The 23,094-nt window shown below is 38.0% G+C and overlaps 1 protein-coding gene and 1 pseudogene across 2 annotated transcripts in view; one reads left to right on the forward strand and one right to left on the reverse strand.

Annotated features, from left to right (window-relative positions):
• Positions 1-23,094, reverse strand: part of Ubxn7 (UBX domain protein 7) — a 61,002-nt gene that overhangs the window by 32,412 nt on the left and 5,496 nt on the right. For both annotated transcript variants that reach the window (XM_048454022.3, XM_048454021.3), the window contains exons 2-3: positions 9,413-9,560; positions 1,248-1,315 (exon numbers count right to left, since the gene is read on the reverse strand). In XM_048454022.3, the coding sequence (XP_048309979.1) occupies positions 1,248-1,315; positions 9,413-9,560 (216 nt within the window). The remainder of the gene's footprint in view (positions 1-1,247; positions 1,316-9,412; positions 9,561-23,094) is intronic.
• Positions 19,857-22,449, forward strand: LOC125413149 (large ribosomal subunit protein eL33 pseudogene; annotated as a pseudogene).

Consider the following 23,094-nt stretch of genomic DNA (forward strand, 5'->3'; position numbering starts at 1 on the left):
GCAGGTGGATCTCTGAGAGTTTGAGGTCAGCCTGGTTAACAAGAGCTAGTTCCAGTACAGGCTCCAAAGCCACAGAGAAATCCTGTCTCAAAAAACAAAAAACAAAACAACAACAAAATTAACGCCCCTTCTTGCCTGGTATAGTGGCACACATCTTTAATCCCAGAATTCAAAAGACAGAGGCAAGAGGATCTCTGTGAGTTTAAGAGTATAACAGGCTCCAGACTAGCCAAGGACACACAGGAGACCCTGTCTCAAATAAGTAAATAAATAAAATTTTAAAAAATTATTTCTTTTCGAGGCCAGCCTGGTCTACAAGAGCTAGTTCCAGGGCAGGCCCCAAAGCTACAGAGAAACCATGTAAAAAATTATTATTTCTTTTTCCTACCCTAGTTTTCTACAAAACTTAAAACAGGTATCTTATTTTCATGTTTCAAACCATCTCTATACTAGTGTTCTCAATACAATATACATTTCACCATCTGTTTGCCCTACCACAATAAGATTCATCTTCTACTTTTTAAGTAATACCTAAAAATATTTGCCTCATAAAAGGAAGCAGGCACTCATTAGACTATTACTGTTCTTTAAAACGTATTAAATATCCCATACTTTAATATGTTCTGAATTCACCCAATTTTTTTAACAATTTTTTTTTTCTTTTTGACATGGAATAAAGACTATTTTTCTCCTTTATCCAAAACAAGAGCAGCATTTGAAGATATTAAAATGAGAGCAGGCAAGGGATATAAAACAATAAAGAACAATAAGTCAAATGTATATTGAGCTATCAGTAATATATACATTTAGAAGAAGACACAACATAAAATTAAAAATTCTTTTTAATATAATAACACTGATTTCCATGGCATGCAGCAATTCCAAAGGGAGTGCATGTTGGGGTCAGGGGAGAGAGCCAGGCACGGTAGCACACAAGTTTAATCCTGGAATTTGGAATGTAGAGCATAGAGCAGGCAGTCTCTGAGATCCAGACCAGCAAAGGCTATAGTTACACCCTCCCTTACAATAAAAGATAGCAATTCTTTTTGGTAAATTTCCTCCTTACTGTTATTATTCTCTGTTAAGGAATGCAGTTTACCTGGGGAAGAATATAGAAATATAAGATAGGAATTGATTCTCTAAATTACAAAATAATCTCTGAGTAAGCCCTCATATCTTCAGTTCGTGTATTAAAATCCCAGACAATAACAAAATCAAATAAAATTAAGCAAATAAAGTGAACTTACCACCAAACAAAGGTTCTGGCTCCACCAATATTTCTTGTTTTTGAGGAATTGGGGCACGAACTTCTTCTCTGTTAAAAATAAAGTGTGAATATATCAAAATAAAAAACTGTGACACCTATTTTCCTTCTAAATTGTGAATGTATTCAAATTATCAAGTGAAACAAACATGATTTTTTAAGAAACTACAGTAATCAGAAAAAGAAGTTGTAAATGATTTCTAGACAGAGATTAACTAGAATAAAATATCTAGCACAGAAAGCTAAAATGGGTTTACAAAGAAGAATGTAGAAAGAACAAAAGATCTCTTTCCATCTCAGGTCCCTTAGACATTTATTTTTAAGATTACTATTATTTAGCCGGGTGGTGGAGACGCACACCTTTAATATCAGCACTCAGGAGGCAGAGGTAGGAGGATCTCTGTGAGTTTCAAGCCCAGCCTGATCTACAAGAGCTAGTTCCAGGACAGGCTCCAAAGCTACAGAGAAACCCTATCTTGAAAAAAACAAAAACCAAAAACAAAAAAAGATTACTATTACTTAATTATGGGGGATAAGGGAGATACATGCATAGTTGAGACCTCAGAATCCCCTGAGCTGCAATTACAGGTGGTTGCAAGCAGCCCAACATGGATGCTAGAAAGGGAACTTGAGACCTCTCTAAGAGCAGTATATGCTCATAACCACTAAGCCATCTGCCCATCTCAACCTAACAAGGTCTCACTATGCAGCCCTGTTGGCATGAAACTCAGAGATCCACCTGCCCTTGCCTCCTGGGTGCTGGGATTAAAGCTTGTTCCAGACTACATCCAGCTGCAGTTATTATTTTGGCCTTTCTGCCCCACCCCTACTCCTAACTAAGATCTGAACCCAGGCCCTTGTACTTGTGTGGCAATTTGTCTACCAATGAGTTAAATCCCCAACCCCCAACCCTCCCTGAATTCTTTTCTTTTAAAGATTTTATTTTTAGCTTAATTATGTATGTGGGAGTATGTGCATGTGAATGTAGAGCCCACAGAGGCCATAGGTGTCAGATTCCTCTGTAACTGGAGTTACAGGCTCTTAAAACTGTGAAACTGCATCTCCAGCACCCAGCCTCCCAAAATTCTTAGAGATAAGGAATTTATCAAAAAGGAAAAAAACAGTCAAGTAAAAAATGACTGGAAAAATATAGACTTACTACAATCAATATAATTAATGCCGTAACACATAATAATTAAAAGAATATATTAAAGTAAGCTTCAACAAATAGGCACTAAATTTTTTTATGCTATGAAGGAAGATTCTACCATAATTAAAATATAAGTATTTACTCAACAGATCCTATTATACAGAAGAGGAATCTTCTATATAAAATATATAAGCAAATATATAACAATGTATAATAAACATGATTTTTTTTTCTTTTTTGGCTTTTGTTCGAGACAGGGTTTCACTGTGTAACAACCTAGGCTGTCCTGGAACTAGCTCTATAGACCAGGGTGGCCTTGAACTTAAGAGATCCGCCTTCCTCTGCTTCCTGAGTGCTGGGATTAAAGGCATGTGCCACCACCAGCACCACTATCCAGCAAAATTTCATTTTCTATGTGTATGAATGCTTGCCTCAGTGTCTTCACACCTTGTGAATGCATGCCCTGGGACTGGAATTCAGACAATTGTGAGCTGCCATGGAGTGCTAGGCATTTGGTCCTCTACAAAAGCAACCAGTGCTCCTACCATCAACCCATCTCTCCAGCACCAATAATTACACATCCTTTAAAAGGCGATTCTGGAGCTAGGGAAATGGCTCAGTGGGTAAACATGCCCACCCTTATGTCTGCTGAGCTGAACTGTATTCCAATGCACAAGATAGAAGGAGAAAGTAGATTTTCAAAATTTGTACTCTAACCTCCACACATGCCAAGATGTGCATATCCATACACATACATAGAGAGATAAATATCATAATAAAATTTAAATAAATTAATTAAATTAAAGTCTGCTTTCAGCAAGAGATAGAGCTCAGCAGTAGAACACATGCCTGTCCTGTATTTGATCCCCAGCACTGGAAATAAAAGAAAAAACAAAAAACATTCTTTTCAAAGTTTATCTTCATAGACTCAACATAATTACTCACTAATAACTCAGTAAAAAAATATTCGTTTCTATAAACTTTATTTTTTTTCTAGGAAGTTGAAACCTAAATCATTTTGATAAATGGTTTATACTAGGGCTGATAATTCAGTGGTTAAGAGCATTAGCTGTTCTTCCAGAGAACCCCAGGTTTGATTTCCAGCACTGATATGGCGGCTCATGTAACTCCATTCCCAAGGGATCCAACACCCTATTGTGGCCTCCATGGCACCAGGCTGTGGGGTAAAGAGAACACTCCGGCATTGCTGGTGCGAGTGTAAGCTGGTACAGCCCCTTTGGATATCAGTGTGGTGATTTCTCAGAAAATTAGGAAACAACCTTCCTCAAGACCTAGTAATACCACTTTTAGGTATATCTCCGAAGGATGCTCAACCGTGACACAAGGACATGTGCTCAACTATGTTCAAAGCCTGAACCTGGAAACAACCTAAATGCCCTTTGACCAAAGAATGGATAAGGAAAATGTGATACATTTACACAATGGAGTACTACACAGCAGAAAAAAATGACATCTTGAAATTTGCAGGCAAATGGGTAGAGCTAGAAAACACCATTTTGATTGAGGTACCCCAGACCCAGAAAGACAATTATAATATGTACTCACTCATAAGTGGTTTTTAAACATAAAGAAAACCAGCCTACAAATCACAATCCCAGAGAACCTAGACAACAATGAGGACCCTAAGAGAGATTTACAAGGATCTAATCTACACGAGAGGTAGAAAAAGACAAGATCTCCTGAGTAAATTGGGAGCATGGGGACCTTGGGAGAGGGTTAAAGGAGAGGGTTAAAGGGAGGAAAGCAGAGAAAAATGTAGAGCTCAATAAAAATCAATAAAATCAATAAATCAATAGAATGATGTCGCATGCTTTTAGTCCCAGCACTTGAGAGGCAGAGACAGGTGGATCTCTGTAAGTTCAAGGTGAGCTTGGTCTACAGAGTAAGTTCCAAAACAGTGAAAGATATGAAAAGAGACCCTGTCTCAAAATACCAAAAAAATAAAAAATAAATAGCATGCTACCTTTAAAATCAGTTTATTTAAAGTTATAACCAAATATTAAAAGTGCTTAATATTTTTAGGCTCAAATGTCATAGAAAATAGCAGTAACTTTAAAGAATTTTATGCATATAAACAAGCAAGATGACTCACTGGATAAAGGCTCTTGTCTCCAAGGCCTGACCAACTTATTGGATCCCTAGAACAACATTTGGAAGGAGAGAACTAACTGTCTCAAGTTGTCCTCTGACCTGCCCATAAGTCATATGGCAACCCACATACCCAAACACATACATAGGGGGAGACAAAGAATTATAAACATATGAAGATCAGTTTAAATTAGTCCTAATGATTTCTATCATGTGTTCTCATGTACTGCAAAACCCCTTGCCCACCACACACACACTTTATTGGAGCCCATTTCTGAGCCAGGCTCTAACTAGGCTGGCTTCAAACTTCAATTCTCATAACTGAACTAGGGTTGCACTGGGCATGTTGATGCATGCCTTTAATCCTAGAACTACAGAGGCAAAGACAGATGAGTTTGAGGCCAGTCTGACCTACATAAGACCCTGACTCAAAAAAGAAAAACAAAATACCTCAAAGGATATGGGAATTACAAATGTGCCATCAACTCTAACAAGGCCCTAGTTTTTCAATATCTAACAATTGGAATTTCAAAATCCAACACTTGGAATTCAAAGACATACTTTATATTTAAAGAAAAAAACTATGAATATTAATTTGTCAGTGAACACTAATACTATAATTTAAAAACCACCAGTTAGACAAATCTATAATAAGAAAAATGATTGAAAAATAATTCAAGATTATATCCAGTATTCTTTCCTACTTTTTGTTTTTAAGTTTTACTACATAACCTAGGCTGGCCTCAAACTTGAGATTCCCATCTCAACGTTCCAAGTGCTGGGTTAAGCACTGGTGGTTCAGTGGTAGGCGTCTCACCTGCCATGTGCTGGGGTTATAGAAATGTGCCACCATACCCAGCTGCTCTTTCCTACTGAGCACAGGTCACTGCTCATATGCAGAATTTCAATAACCTGAAGGAAAAATATATCTGTAGAAGGAAGTTTAGCAAATACTTTAATCAAAAAGAAACAAGCCAGTTGGTTTTGGTGACCCATGTCTATAGTACTAACTACTTTGAAGGCTGAAGTAGGCAGTCATGTGAGTCCAAGAGTCCAGCTGGGGACAACAAAGGAAGACTCCATTTCAGGGAGAGTAAGAAGGTGAGGAGGGGGAGTAAGAAAGGGCCCCTTAAGAACTTTTAAAAGCATTAACAATAAAATTTTTTTTGAAATATGTAATTGGAGACTTCTCTTACGTTTCCTGGTCACCCAGACCTGAATAATCACACAGATACTATATAAATTACAACATTGTTTAGCCAATAACTCAGGCATATTTCTTGCTAGCTCTTATATCTTAAATTAACCCATTTCTATTATTTTGTATTATACCACAAGGCTCGTGGTTTGTTACCTCTTACTTCTGGAACAGCTACGTGGCATCTCCCTGACTCTGCCTACTCTTTCTATATCTCTTCCAGCCTGGCTATATTCTGCCCTGCTATAGGCCAAAGCAGTTTCATTCAGTAACCAATAAAAGTAACACAAACAGAGGAAGACATTCCACATCAGAAATAGTAAGGTATCATGTAACCCAAGCTGGCCTTGAATTTGTATGTAGCCATCACTGCCCTAGAACTTTTTATATTCCTGTCCCCACCTCCCAAGTGTTAGGATTACAGGTGTGCACTATTATGTCAAGCTTTAAAAAACATCTTTTATACAAGTAAATGGGTTTTTTAAAATTGGTATACTGTACTTCACATGGTATGTGTAAAATTGCCTCAGTCTAAGACAATTTACTACTAAACTGCAATCCAATGAAATATCTCAAATAAATTAATAGTCCTGGGGATGGAGAGATGGCTCAGTAGTTAAGGGGGCTTGTTGCTTGCTCAATCATGAGTTTTGATTCTATCATTTACAAAAACCTGTAACTCTAGTTCTAGGAAATCACACATTCTCTACTGGCCCCCATGGGCACTCACGCACACATGGGCATGAACACGAACATCTTTTTTTAAAAAAAGTACCTATAAAGTAAGACTCAATTACTGTATATATGAAGATGTTTGGCAATGTTAACTACAATGAGTGGAAAAACAGGAGAAGGTGATTCGGAAGGGAAATTCTAGTTAAGGAATTAGGAGCTAATATTAAATGCTCATCAGTTAGCACATAATTTAACCAAATCATGATGCAATTAAGTAGGAATAGAAACTTATTTATGAGAAATATTTGTTACTTAAAAGGCCGAGTCAAAAGAATCTCTGGAGCTAAGGAATGTTTTGTTTTGTTTTGTTTTGTTTTATTTTGTTTTGTTTTGGTGTTTTGTTTTGTTTTTCAAGACAGGGTTTCTATGTAGCTTTTTGGAGCCTGTCCTGGAAACTAGCTGTTGTAGACCAGGCTGGTCTTGAACTCACAGAGATCCGCCTGCCTCTGCCTCCCTCCTGAGTGCTGGGATTAAAGGCGTGCATCACCACCGCCTGGCTTGGAGCTAAGGAATTTGAGAATAGGTTAGACAAAGCAATGAAACGCTACCTCAAAAAGGTAAAAATAAATGCTTTAGAGCTAGGATTTAACTCGATGGCAAAGTACTTGCCCAGCAATGGTGAGTCCCTGGGTTTCACTCATCTTTCAACACAGGCACATGCACACAATGCTGTCAAAGACATTAAAACAAAACTAAAAGCCAAACTGCCAGTCATAGTGGCACACACCTTTAATCCCAGCACCCAGAAGTAGATGCAGACGGATCTCTGAGTTTGAGATCAGTCTGGTCTACATAGTGAGTTCCAGGTCAGTCAGAAAAAGACCTGGTCTCAAAACAAAAACTACTATTTTAGGTACAGTTAAACACACACACACACACGAACAAATCAACTGCAAACATCTACTATTGAAGTTTCTATCAACTAACTTTTTAAATATTATTTGTTTGTTTGTTTATTTCCTGGAGCAGGCTATCCTGGAATGTACTATACAGGCAAGAATAATCTAAGAATTCAGAGATCCACTTGTCTGCCTCCAGTGGGCTGTAATAAAGGTGCATAACATATCATCTGGCTCAATATTGATTTCTATTAAAACTCTGAGCCATGTTGGGGAATGGGATCACACTTAAGACAAATGTCAACAGAAAACAAAAAACAAAAAAGCAAAAACTTTGTAAGCTATTAATATGACCTCTAAAGTTCATAACACATGTAAAAACAATATTCCATTAATCTGAAACTAACTCAACAAAGGAGCAATTATACTTGTATATGACCTGGTTCTTAAATTATATCTGATTTCATAAAAATAAAAGCCTGGCCCTTTGCCTATTGTACTTAAAATGACTCCTTTGTTTCTCATATTATAAATTATGAGAATTACAAAAGAGTAATTTAGACTAAGAGTATTAAAGTCTTACTTAGAGACTTTTAAATTAAGGGTTTTTTTGGTTTGGTTCTGTTTTTCAAGACAGGGACTATGTAGACCATGCCAGCCTCTGCCTCCTGAGTGATAGAACTAAAAGCATGGGCTACTAAGCCTTGCCCCTTTTAAAATTTTGTTTTTATTTTGTTTTGATTTTGGTTGTTGTTAAAGCTAATGCTTAGTCAGGAATTGTGGGCACACCTGGAATACATAGGAAGATCATGAATTCAAGGCCAACCTAGGCTATACAGTAATAGTATCTCAAAACAAACAAAAAACTCAATGGCCATTTGAGAGCAGAGACATGTGGCTATAGTAGTCCCAACAAGGTTCGGGTCTAATACTTTCCAAAGAGTGATGAAATTTTGCTCAAAAGTTACGCATTTATTGCAAACTCTTACTAATCAAATATAAAGGGCTAGAAAAAAATCAAACATATACAGTTCTATATATAGTGGGGATGCCATTAGTGACTAGGCAGGTAACTAAAGAATAAAGGACTGAACCGGGCAGTGGTGGCACACACCTTTAATCCCAGCACTTAGGAGGCAGAGGCAGGCAGGCAGACCTCTCTGAGTTCCAGGCCAGACTGGTCTATAGAGCAAATTAGTTCTGGGACAGCCAAGGCTACACTAAAATAAAACAAAACAAAACAAAACCCTGTCTCAAAACAACAACAACAACAACAACAAAGAACAACAACAACAACAAAACAAAAGAATGAAGGATTAGAACTTTTTAAAATGATGTATTTACTTTTATTTTATGTGCATTGGTGTTTTGTCTGCATGCATGTCTGTGTGAGTGTCAGATCCCCTGGAACTGAAATTACAGTTTTGAGCTACCATGTGGATGCTGGGAATTGAACCTAGGTCCTCTGGAAGAAAAAGATACCTGCTTTTTAACTGCTGTGTAGCTTAGGAAAAAACAGTCATGCTCTAGTTTCCTGAGACAGAGAATAATAATAATAATACCACCAAACTATAATGGTCTTTAAAAAGAACAAAAAAACCAAAATGACTTCAAACTGAAGATTGCTTCTGTCTCCACTTCCTAAGTGCTAGGACTATATGCATGTGTCACCAAGTCTGGTTTATCCAGTGTTGTGGCTAAAACCCAGAACTTCTTGAATGTTAGGCAAAACTTCTACCAACTGAGCAAAATCCTAAGCCAACAAAATTCTTGTTGTTGTATAGCTGGTGGCTGTGGAGTACATAAATCCCAATCTCAGGTCAATTATGATCAAGCAGTTGCACAGTGTACTCTGTCACCTGCCCACCTTTAACCCACATACTCATCTGAGGACTAAAAATAAGAATTAAAGAGACAAGATGAAAACAAACAAACAAACAGACAGACAAGATGTCATGCTCTAGAGAATTTAAGGTATAGTAAACACAAAAATTTCCACATATTTTTCAGAGGCTTTCAACCTTAAATGTTTTTCAAAACTTGACCGAACTTTGATAAAAATGCAACTAGTTAATTTAGGCAAAGAGTAACTTCTACAATAAATAATAAATTCATACTCTGTGTGTGGTCTGACTGCAGAGACACTTGCTGAACTGGTACTGGGCTCCTCAGCAATTCCTCCACCATCCAAAAACATAGTGACCGCCATCTCCAGGTTGTTGTTACAAGCTTCAAGCATATGTTTTCCTACACTTTCACTTGCACCTGAAAAAGCAAATGAACAGAAAAAAGTTAAAAATGACATCTTATATTCCAGCTTATGTTAAAACATGGAATCGTCAAAAAGATTAACAGTCTTCTCCCCCTTTAAAATGACTTGTACAAAAACACATTTATTCACTTCTATCCTGTTGGCTGGCTGGAATAAATACCAGAGCTAGAAAACAACATAACAGCACCACAGCAGTAAGACAAGAGTACAAACAAGAACAAGTACATGTGTAGTTTTGTTTAAGACAGGTCTCATACTGTAGCTCAACTCAGAAACCCTCTGCCTCAGCCTCAAATACTAGTCTTACAAGAATAGCCACTACTACATTTGGCTGTCTATTTGTCATTTGTTTATATATTATGTGTGTGCATATGCATGTATGTGCATGTGGGTGTACCACGGCACATGCACGGTGGTCAAAGGACAATATCTGGTACTGTTCCTTGCTTCTGTCTTGTCAGAGAAAGAATCTCTTACCTGTCACTACATATGTAGGCTAGCTATCTAACAAGCTTTCAGGAGATTCTCTAGCCTCTCATCTCAATGTAGGAATACTGGGGTTACAGATGTGTGCTACGGTAACTGGCTTTACATAGGGCTTGGGGATTTGAATTCAAATCCTCATGCTTGCATCTCCTCAGCTCTATTTGCAATTTCTTTAAATGGCTGAATTAACTAATGTAGTGGTACATACAAGCACTGGGACTCAGAGATATCTGTGAGTTTAAGACCAGCCTGGGACTATACTGTAAAACCCTGTTTCAAAAAACAAAACCAAAAACAAACAGACAAAGAAAAAAAAAATCAAGTATGTTATTTGTTAGTAATAAAATGGAATAAAGAAAAATTAAAGACTATATTCTAGAAAGTTAGAAATATTGTTAGAAAGAATGCAACTAAACATTTTCTCATCTACTCAGAAAGTTTTTGAGGAGGGGCTGGGCTATGGCTCAAACTCAGAACACTTTTAACACTTTTGGGAGGGGGGGGAGACAGGGTTTCTCTGCTGCTTTGGAGCCTGTCCTGGAACTCACTCTGTAGACAAGGTTGACCTTGAACTCACAGAGATCCACCTCCCTCTGCCTCCTAAATGCTGGGATTAAAGGCAAGTGTCACCAGGGCCTGGCCCCAGAACACATTTTTAATGTCAAACCAAGAGAAGACCATTTTTGTCAAGATATAAATATCTGGTAAGAAACGTCAAGCTTCGCTATTTAAAACTGGTCCAAACAATCATTTGTAAATAAAGCCAGCACAATCTGTTGAATAAATGTAAATTGGTAAAGTCCTCTTAAAAATAATTTTACATGTACTAAGAAATTCCTTTTTTTGACTCAATTGTACAGACTTTATGTTGAATCAAATCAACATAAAATATTACATGCAACACATGTCCAGAAATATGTCCAGAGTAGATTCAGTTAATGAAGCAAATTTTGAAACATAAAGCATTCTATACTAGTACAATGTGAACCATAGTATGTATTTAATTTAAATATCATGTGGCCACTGCAAATCACCTTGAACTTTCTATTTGAGATGAGTTTTCTTTATCTGAATTATATCCCTTGAAATCGTGTTCTGTTGGTAGCAAATGCACTAAGATTTTTGTCTCGAAATGTCTATTGTGAAAGCATTTTACTGAGTATGCCATTTCAGGCTGACAGCTGTTTTGTCTCAGTAAACAAGGCAGAATTCCAATGTCCTCTGCTTTCTGTTGCTATAGCTGGGAAATCAGTTGTCAGCTTAATGAAAATTATTTTTATAGCAGTCTGTTGGTTCTAGAACTTTTAAGGTTTCTGTCACTGGCCTGCAGTTTCCACTGTGACTTGTCAAAGCTAATCTTATTTATTCTTTGGGATTAACTGGATTTCTTTCTCTTTTTTCTTTTCTTTTCTTTTCTTTTCTTTCTTTCTTTCTTTCTTTCTTTTTCTTTCTTTCTTTTCAAAACAGGGTTTCTGTGTGTTGCCCTGCTTGTCTTGGAACTCCTTTTGTATACCAGACTGGCCTCACACTCACAGAAATCTGCCTGCTTCTGCCTCCTGAGTGCTGAGATTAAAGGCATGTGTCACCATGGCCCCGAATCAATCTTTTTTTAAATGCTGTCTCTTTAAATCTTCATGCTGCTTCCTCAGCAGTATCTTATTGTTTGTTCCTTCTCAGATAGAGTTTGGCTCTGTAACCCAGGCTAGCCTCCTCCTTCCTCAGTCTCCCAGTACTGGAATTACAAGTGCATGGCAGCTCATTTTGATATCTTCACTGCTATCTTCTAGTTCACATATTTTCTCTTTAGGTATATTAACTGATTAAACATCATTTAATCCTTTATAAGTAGTTCTATTTTTTCCAAGTTCTTCATCTGATTATATTTTAAGAAAGTCTAAACTCACATTCCTACTTCAACCTTTAATTTCAATTATCTCTATTAATATGAAACATATATTACTACACTATAAACTTTCTGCAATCTCTAGGGATCACTATCTTATTTTTTCCTTGATCTCACTCATTATCCAATTTTTCTGTGTTATTTTTAAATTTTAATCTTTTCATTATGTATATATTTTTGGAAGATATTTGTTTGCTCTGACACTCTGAGACTGTCAATAAAGTTAAACTTGAACCAAGAGACACAGTTAGTGATTAGCTGAGCAGAATTAACCATAGAGGTTTTGGAAGACCCAAGATACAAATAGAGAGAGATACAGAAAGTAGTAATGAGGGGCTTGGAAAGATTTGTGGGGCCCTTTTGAATCAGAGAAGGGGAGAGAGGTGGTCACAGGTCAAATCTCTGATCAATATCTGACTACCGAATTTTATTTAAAAATAGAAAATAAGCAAACACTTCAATGTGTGTGTATGAGGAGGTGGGTTATGTGCACATTAATCCAGAGAGGGTGTCAGCAGATTCCTTCCAGTTGGTAGTGTTGAGTCAATGCATGTGCTTAAATCCTCTGCAAGAACAGTTTGTGTTATTAACTGCTGAGCCACCTCTCTAGCTTTGTAATTTTTATTCTTTTCATTACTTATCTGAATGTGTATAACTGCAGTTGCACACATCTAAAAGCACAGAGGCCACTGCCATTATGTAGTGTCTTCCAACTTCCTAAAGCTGGAGTCCAAGGCATTTGCAGGGAGCCCAGATTGTTATATGGTGGTGAGACTAAAACTCTGGTCCTTACGACCGCACAGCAAGAGCTTTTAATCACTGAGCCATATCTCTCCAACCCCCAGGCTCTGTTCTTTTGAAACGGAGTCTCACACTGTCCTTCTAGTTTGACATTCCAAGTGCTGAGATTAGGGACCAGAAAGCTGGCTCAGTGGGTGCACATATTTGCCATCAAGTACTGAAATTATGGCATGCACCCCCTTGTCTAGGGCTCATCTGTGATTTGTTTACTATCATCTAGTACAGCATACCCTGGAACTTTTACCTGAAGACTGTTTGGAGCCTGGCATTGAAGGAACATTCTCCTAAAAGCTTGATGAATTTTGCAACGTCACAGCAGATATAACCAAATAAGAGCTGATAGCTGAAGCCGGGCAGTGGTGGCGCACGCCTTTAATCCCAGCACTTGGTAAGCAGAGGCAGGAGAATCTCCATGAGTTTGAGGCCAGCCCGGTCTACAAAGTGAATTCCAAGACAATCTTCAAAGCTACAGAAAAACCCTGTCTTGAAAAACCAAAGATCTGATAGTTGGCTAGAAAGTTTTCCAAGACTACATGGAAAATATAACTGTAACAGGCCTTGTTAGACATCCTTCTCCATACATAAGACCCCTTGCCAAGATTGAAAGCAAAATGTTAACTTTCCTGAATAAAGAGAAGTTCTTTTGGAGTCCTTCAAACACTGGACTTTGTTTCTTGAGCTCCATTATGCTATAAAAATAAGTTTAACAAAACAAGCAAACAAAAAACAATTTGAGCATATTCCACAGGATGAAAGATGTTTAGGAAAGCTAGCTAACACCTGTGCCAGACACTGGTGGTGCACACCTTTATAATTCTAGCACTCGAAGGCAAAGACAGGTGGATCTCTGTGAGCTAGAGGCCAGTCTGGTCTATAGAGCAAGTTCCAAGACAGCTAAGACTACATAAAGAAACCTTGTCTCAAAAAACAAAAGCAACAAAAAGCTAGCTAACATCTGCATTCCCAATGTAATTTCATTTTTAGCTTTTTGACAGCACAGTGATGGATCATATAAGATTTTAAAAAGAACTTTTATTCTATACGTATGTATGAATGTTTTGATTGCATATATGTATATGCACCATATGTATGCCTTGTGCACAAAAAAGTCAGAAGGCTTTAATCATCCTCTAAAACTAGAGTTAGTAGTAAGTCAACATGTAGATGCTGGGAACAACTCCAGGTATTCTGGAAGTACAGTTAAATGTTCTTAATTGATATGCCATCGATCCAGTTTCCAATATCACACATTTTATTCAGCATTTTTTCCTATGAAGAGGAATTTTTCATACATTCTACATTAGTCAAATGATAAAAAAATGGAAGTACTACCTCTACTTCTAATACTCTCATTCTCTACTATTACCACTACTACTACAACTACTACTGCTATAATTACCACACCAATTACTACACCATATACCCCACTCCCCACATTTTTTAAACAGTCTCTCATTATTGTAGCCTTGGATAGCTTGAAACTCACAGTGTAGGTCAAGTTGACCACATAGTCAGAGATCCCTGTCTTGGTCTCTGATATTAAAGGTGTGTACAACACTTAGTTTTTATGTGTGCACCTATACTGTGTATGTGTGCGCGCGTGAGCGAGAGTGCGTGCGTGTGCGTGCGTGTGTGTGTGTGTGTGTGTGTGTGTGTGTGTGTTAAAGACAGTCTCACTATGTAGCCCTGGTGCATTTAGAACCCATTATGTAAAACAGGTTAGCCTCAAACTCACGAAGAGTCTCCTGCCTCCTAAGTGCTATCATTAAAGGTGTGTACTATTTCTGGCCTTTCTCTATAATTTTAGTTACTACTACCTCAAAAGTTTTATTTAGTTCAAGTCCTTCACATTTTTTACTTAATTACTACAACAGGACCCTAAAGGAGCATCATTCTACTGGGTAGTGGTGGCGCACACCTTTAATCCCAGCAATCAGGAGGGAGAGACAGGCAGATCTCTGTGACTTCGAGGTCAGCCAGGTCTACAGAGCTAGTTCCAGGCCATCCAAGGTTGCACAAAGAAACCTTGTCTTGAAAAACCAAAAAGGAAAAAAGAGGTAATTAATTTTTATTGAAGTTAATTTTAATTGAAAAACAAACACCTTTTATGGGGAAAAGAAAACAAGAAAAATATAAAATTATCTTTCATGTGGTATGACATGAAATACAATGGCCTTTGGTCCTATTTCCTATTACAATTTCAAAAATTCTTGGAATCCTCAAAATGTCATTTTAAGGATTGCAACTGGGGTTGACTGAAGGCTGAAAAGCTCACGGCAGCCTTCAAGATGAAAGCTAGATCACCTGAAACCAAGGCAGATTAAGTAAGGATAGAAATATTAAAAGCTAATCACTCATACATATGCAATGAAATCTCCATAAAAACAGAAATGACAGACTTCAGGGAGCTTCTCAAGAACCAAATGTTGATAGCCAGGTGGTGGTGGCAGCGGTGGATGCCTTTAATCCTCAGGAGGCAGAGGCGGATCTCTGTGAGTTCAAGGCCAGCCTGGTCTACAAGAGCTAGTTCCAGGACAGGCCCCAAAGCCACAGAAAAACCCTGTCTCAAAAGACAAAAACAAAACAAAATAAAAAAAGAACCAATCTGAGGTTCTTAAAGGGTGGCACATCCACAAAGGGAGTGTAGAAGTTCCATGTTCTCCCATAACTTATTCTATACATCTATCCTTTGTAATATCCTTCATAATAATCTGGAAAACAAATATTTCTCCAAGATCAAGAATTACTCAGGAAAGTCTTGGAAACAGCAAGCTGGTAAATCTGGGAAGCTTTCTGAGAATCTTCCCCTCCCGCAACTATGGAGCAGCCAAGTACTCACCAAGGAGAGCCACTCCTCCTCACATCTTTCTAAGCTGAGTAAAGTCCTACTACAGATTCTACTACAGTTCTCAAGAACACTGCTCTTGGTCATGCTTCTTTTTTTAAAGACATTTAAATGAGAGTGAATGTAGATTTATTAATGAAAAGTGAGAAATAATACCTGAGAGTGGAGTTCCCAGGGGAAAACAGATATGCTTTTTTAAACTTTGTATTTATTTATGCCTAGTTCTATTTTTTTTTTCGCATTTTAAAACTTATCTTGGTTTGTGTGAGGTGTGTGCCTATCACAAACCTGCAGGAGTCAGTTCTCTCCAAGTGAGTCACAGAGATTGAACTCAGATCATCAGGCTTAACAGCAAGACATCTCACCAGTATCCTTGATATACTTTTTACACAGCAAAATAACTTGTGATTCTCTATTTTCTTTTTGAAAAAAATCACAGTCTCTCGTGAGCTGCATATATAAGACAGACGTTGTCCAGGAGGCTAAAGACGGATTAAGGTAACCTGCACGACAGAATGCAATTCCACTTCAAAAAGGAAGAGAACAAAAAAGAGAAGAAAAAGAAAAGGGAAGTTCAAGTGACAAATGACTACTGCATACACATTTTTACTGCCATCTTCTCACCACTCTCTTCCTACCAGAACTCCAAAGACACTTTGTGAATAAAACGAGATAATATAAGCAAGGCATGGTGGTATACACCTATAATCCCAACACTTGGAAGGCAGATGTAGGATTATAAATTGAAGCAAGCATGAACTAGACAGTAATACCCTGTCTCAAAAAATAAATAAAAAAACAAAATGAGGGAGTTGTTAGGCCAATCCTCTTGCAAACTGTTAACACTTTGGACTGCCTATCCCCAAAAACTTTGACCTGAAATTATGATAAAATCTTCAACAATTTTCTTTACTCTGCTCCCCCGCCCCCTGCCACAAGACAGGGTTTCTCTGTGTAACAATCCTGGATGTTCACTACTGCCTAGCAGGACTTACAACAATTTCTAAAGTGGCACTATACACACTTCTGCCATCATGATATATTTGTGCAGCAGCATTGTCAGCACTGATTACAAAAATCAAAATACTAACCAACTCTGAAAAGCACTGAAGATGGTTTACATCCTATAGTATCCAATATTCATCTAAGAGTTCTCTATGTAAAAAGTAAGCATATATTATACAAATTTGTTATCGAATTTATTTCAATATTTGTATTGAATTGTTGTTCACCTTTAACCTCAGCAGTGAGTTTGAGACTAGCCTGGTCCACATAGTAAATTCTAGATCAGTCAGGGTTACACAGTCTCTCAATAGTAATAATAAATAATTAAATTAAAATTCTTGTGCTGAGGACATAGGGGTACTTTCCTAGCAGGTACTAAGCCCTGAATTTGATACCTGGCACCACATAAAACTAGGCATGGTAACTGTGATGGTTTGAATGAAAATAGCTCCTATTGGCTCAGATATTTCAATGTTTGATCTCCAATTGGGTAAAAATGTTTGGGAAGAAGAATTAGGAGGTGCATCACTGGGATGAGCTTTGAGGTTTCAAAACCCCACAACATACCCAGTTAGCTATTTCACAGTTGTCTCAAGATGCGTTAGCTCTTGGCTTCTGCTCTAGCACCAAAGCTGTCTGCCTGCCTGCTTGCTCACAAGCTCGGCACCCTGATAATCATGGACTAAGTAAACTAACACTATGAAAATGCAAGTCCCAATAAAATGTTTTCTTTTTTTCTTTTTTTTTAAGTAAGTTGCTTTGGTCATGGTATCTCATCATAGCAATAGGAAAGTAACTAAGACAACAATACAAATCTCAGCACTGGAAGGTTGGATTAGGAGGATCAGAAATTCAAGGATATACTCTGTTATATGTAAGATTCAAAGTCAGCCTGGATTTATATAATTTGTGTCTCACTACATAATTTGATTTATTAGCAATAAATGTTTTATGTACTTTACATACTTTACATACTTATGTACCTAGGGTCTTGTAAAAAAAATCGTCAAACTAAAAGGAGTCACCAGAAGCTAGAGATAGTTCGGCGGTTAAGGATATTTGCAAAGGCCCTGCATCCACATGGCAGTTCTCAACCATCTGTGGAACTCCAGTTCCAGGAGATCAGGTGTCTTCTTCAGACCTCTGAAAGCACCAGGCACACATGTATAGCACATACACATGCATGCAAGCAGGCAAAACACTCACGCACATAAAATAAATCTAAGATAAAAAGTTTTTTAAAGGGGATGGAATCTAACCAGTGTAAAAAAAACTTAAGCCCTGGCAACAAAAAGAAACTGAAGTACCTGGGGATGTAGAGATACATTTAATGCCAGCACTTGGGAGGCAGAGGTAGACAGGTGAAATCTATGAATTCGAGGCCAGTCTGGTATGCATGGCAAGTTCCAGAACAGCCAGGAATACACAGAGAAACCGCCTCAAAACAAACAAACAATAAAGAACAATAAAAAAGTTACGATCTATAAAAAAAAAAAAAACTGCATGCCTAGCCTCTCTCTATACTCAAATAAGAAAACATTCTGCTTATTCCTTTCTTCATGTAGGCAAAAGGATCCTGGAAACTCCTCAGATAAACTTAGTTCTAAATTCTAGTCATGTCATCCATAATTTCTCTAAGATTTAGTTCTCTGTTATAAGATGGAAATATTACCAATATCATAAGTTAAGTGAATTAGGAAAATGCATATGAGTGGCTGGAGAAATAGCTGGTTAAGAGCACTTGTTGCTCTTGTAGAGGACCTGGGTTCAGTTTCCCACACCCACAATGTGGCTCACAACCATCCATAACTCTAGTCCCAGGGGCTCTAATGCTCTCTTCTGACCTCCACAGGTAGGTCATGTAGGTCATGTAGTGCAGAGTAGTACATTCAGGTAAACACTAATACAAATAAAAGTAAAATAAATAGGGCTGGAGAGATGACTTAGTAGTTAAGAGCATTGCCTGCTCTTCCAAAGGTCCTGAGTTCAATTTCCAGCAACCACATGGTGGCTCACAACCATCTATAATGAGGTCTGATGCCCTCTTCTGGCCTGCAGGCATACACACAGAATATTGTATAATAATAAATAAATATTAAAAAGTAAAATAAATATATCTAAAATTAAAGAAAAGGAAAAGAAAATGCATATAAGGACATGGGGTGTAGGTCAGTGGCAGAGTACTGGCCTGGCATGTATGAAGTCCTACGTTTGACCTCCAGCAAAGGACATGGGGGGCGAGCAAAACCAAAGGCTTCTCCTGCCCCATCTATCTCCTCAGCACTGGCACTGCCATTAAGAGTACAACACCCTTTTCTAGTTGAGCTTCTGTGGACAAATAAGTTCCTATTAGTTGGGTAGAAAACACTTTGTAGACTGGTCTGTCTCCCCAGCCCAGCTCAGCTCTTAACCAGCAAACAGCTGGCTGTTACTAAATGTAATATCCAGGTTGTATGGCGCTAAAGCTATATGTAAATGACCAATGAATAACATACAGAGTATACAATGTATATATTTATATATACCACTTAAGGAGAACCATTTTGTCACATAGTATACAGACCAAATAAGGTCTCAGTTTTCTTTCTCTTGTCTGATACTATAAATATGTGCTTCTTTTAGGTTGTATACTCATTTAGAAAATAACAGGAAGCTGGCACGCCATTAATCCCAGCAGTCGGGAGCAGAGGCAGGAGGGTCACTGTGATTTCAAGGCCAGCCTGGTCTACAGAGCTAGTTCCAAGACAACTAGTGCTACACAGAGAAACACTGTCTTGAAAAACCAAAAAGAAAATAACAACAAGAATGCTGGGCATGGTGGTGATGCCTTTAAAGCAAGTAGGTCTCTTTGAGTTCAAGACCAGTCTGACCTACGCCTCTGCAGAAGGCCAGTCTAGTCTACACAGCTCATTCCAGATCACCAGGACAATGTAGCTGTCTCAAAACAAAACAAAACAAAACAAAACAAAACCAGGACTGAAAAAGGCAGTGTGCATTGAGGTGGTTAAACTATTAAAAAGTGAGGAGGATGTATGATGCTTTTTTTTTTTTTTTGAGACAGGGCTTCTATGTAGCTTTGGAGTCTGTCCTAGAACTAGCTCTTGTAGACCAGGTTGGCCTCGAACTCAGAGATCCGATCCAACTACCTCTGCCTCCCAAGTACTGGGATTAAAGGCATGCACCACTACTGCCTGGCCTGATGCACACTTGTAATACAGTCCTTAGGAGGCTGAGGCGGAAGACTGCAGCATGGGCTACACGGTAAAACCCCATTTCAAAACAAGAGTGGTGAAGAGGAAGAAGAGGAGGAAGAAGGCACTTTACTTTAAAAAAAAAAATCATAGCCATCCCTTCTAGTACATTAGTCTTTTTTGTCAGTATGCCTTTTAGAAACAGAAGACTTCTGAGAGATAATTAAGGGTCCCAGTTGCTGGGGAAACACTAGGATCACAGGTAAGAACCACCATATCCAACAAACATCTGGAAATACTCCAAGGTTTTAGTTAATGGAAGTCCATTTTTGAAGCAGTCATAAGTAAGAGGTAGTGTACTATATCATCCATTGGAGAGAAGCTGGGCTGTTATGATAGACTGAAAGAAATGCCCCCAAACCTACACACACCTCCATTTCAGGCTTTTAGCCTCAAGAATTATAAAAATAAAGCCAGGCAAAAGAATAATCATAAATGGTATACAACTTATCAGTAATAGAAATGAACCACTGAGATGGACAAGTGGTGGCACCTGCTTTTAATCCCAGCACTCAAGAGGCAGAGGCAGGTAGATCTCTGCGAGTTTGAGGTTAGCATGGTCTACATAATGGGTTCCAGGACAGTCAAGGCTACAAAGAGAAATGGTCTAGAAAATAAAAAACAAATAAAAAAGAACTATAAAAATAAAGGTATGTTTAACCAATTTAAACTACTGAAATATTTGTAGTAGTTTGTTACCCAAAGGAAAGCAGTTAGTTAAGTCTTTTGTAATAGATTCAACAGTTCAGCGCCACTAGAAGGCTCCTCCTCAAATAACAAAGTAGGAAGGAGGAAGGATTAGCTGAAAGGGGATGGAGGGGATGAAAAGGATGGAGGAAATGATGAGCTATGTGATATAAGGGCAGTGCAACAAACTTAGTGAAGTCTTCAGTTTCAAGACCTAATAATAACTTTTGGTAGATCAGCTGTAAAAACTCACTCTTATTATTAACAACAAAAATCATACTTTCCAATGAGACTAATTAAATAAACTTGAAGACTTAAAACATCTATAAACTTACTGAGATCCTAGTATTATAAATAGCAGCAGAATAGCTTAATCTCACTCAGGAGTCTATAATCTAGGGTACATATGTACTTTTTCTTATTTATCCCCTTATCCTTTCCTCCTTTAAATGGTTTAAAGTTGCTAATAACAAAACAGGACATGACTTAACCTCGCCTGGGGGGGGGGCATAGTTTTTGAGAAGTGATTTCCTTGATGCTTGCTGTCTCTTAGTTTACACCTTTTCTCCATCTACGAGGAAACAGCCCCAAACCTATCATGAAGTCTAGTTCATGTCTCTACTACAGCTGATAGGATTGTATAATCAAGGATTATTCCAATGAAAAGTCCTTATGACAATTTGCTGTATTACTTTTAGTGCTAATACAAGGACTTAACTACCATTGAGGAACCAAAGTGTAACAAGCAATATTGAAGAAAACTATGGGACATGGACATGGTTGCTCACATCTATAATCCCAGCTTTCAGGAGGCAAAGGAAAGAAGACAGAGAATTTGAGGTGAGCCTGGGTTACAACAGTGAAACCTAAACCTTGTCTTAAAAACAAAACCCAGGCGCTTTAGTCCCAGCACTCAGGAGATAGAGGCAGGTAGATCTCTGTGAGTTCAAGGCCAGCATACAGGGCTGAACAGAGAAACCACCACCAGCCTAGAGAGGTTACTTTTTGGTTCCAAGTTCACCTCAGCAAAAGTTTACAAAAAAACAAAACAACAACAACAAAAAAAAAACAGACAGACAATCAGTGAAAATGAAAGTGGGTGATGGCTGTGAGAAACTGAATCCTAACAATTCAAACCTTACCAGTGTTCAATCCTGGAGCATTACAAAGCTTTTGTTCATTGTTTTGTTTTAAGACAAGGTCTTATTATGTAGTACAGGCTAGCTTTTAACGCAGACTCCCAAGTTCTGGATTACAGATAACACCACTATACTGGTTAAAACATTTTTTTAAATGTATACACCAGGGCTGGAGAGATGGCTCAGAGGTTAAGAGCATTGCCTGCTCTTCAAAAGATCCTGAGTTCAATTCCCAGTGACCACATGGTGGCTCACAACCATCTATAACAGGGCCTGGTGCCCTCTTCTGGCCTGCAGGCATATACACAGACAGAATATTGTACACATAATAAATAAATAAATAAATATTTTTAAAAAAATGTATACACCAGCTCTTTCTGCCATCTTATGCCTGTGGAGGTCTGCTGGGAACACGATTTCTAAAAGGAAAATATATCTAGAAGGCTATGGTCCAAGGCCATTTTTGTTGGCTAAAAGTGAAGTCTTAGGAACCAAAGAGGGCACACAGCTCTTCTTAAAATTGAAGGTGTTTATGCCCGAGATGAAACTGACTGCTACTTCAGCAAGAGATGCACTTATGTAAATAAAGCAAAAACATAATACAGTGAATTCTGGAGGTAAACCAAACAAAACCAGAGTAACCTGGGGAAAGGTAAGTCAGGCCTGTGAACCAGTGGCATGGTTCTCACCAAATTCTGAAGCAACCTTCTTGCAAAGGCCACTGGACAAATAATCTGTGTGATGCCGTACCCCTCCCAGTTTTGAACTAATAAAAGATAAATAAATAAAAGTGGATTTTTGCTGTTGTTTAAAAAATGTACTAAAACTGTACTTAGTAAGTATAGGGAAAAGAAACAAAACAAAAGAAAAAGTCAACCCTTCACTGCACCAAGTAGCAGAACTCCAGGTGAATAGAAGGTAACTCCATGGGAACTTAAAGAATAAAGAGCCCAACCTCTCTTCCCTGTTCTGCAATTACCCTGACCAGAGATACCCAATGTATAAATAATGGCTAAGAGAGCTTTTGCTGTCTGACAAAGCATTGTCTTCTGAATCTAACAAAAGTTACGGCATGAGAGGTTTATGAATGGTAAATTACTGTATGTAAAAATATCTATAACAATCACTAGGGAAATGCAAATTAAACCCACAACTGTATTACTCTTATTACACACTTACAGAAAAGGCTTTAAACAAAGTCTCAAATAACAAATGCTGACAAGAATGCAGAGAACTGGAACTCTCCTGACCTGCTTAGGGGAATGCAAAATGGCATGGTAGCTTTTGGGAAACAATTTGACAGCATCTTATATTTATTCATGTATTATATGATCTAGTAAGTAAACCTGTAGGAATTTGTGTAAGGTGTGATAGTTAATCTTCATTGCTAGTTTGACTAGATTCGGAATC

This window comes from Myodes glareolus, chromosome 2, assembly GCF_982192425.1.
Source record: "Myodes glareolus chromosome 2, mMyoGla1.1, whole genome shotgun sequence".
NCBI classification, from domain to species: Eukaryota; Metazoa; Chordata; class Mammalia; order Rodentia; family Cricetidae; genus Myodes; species Myodes glareolus.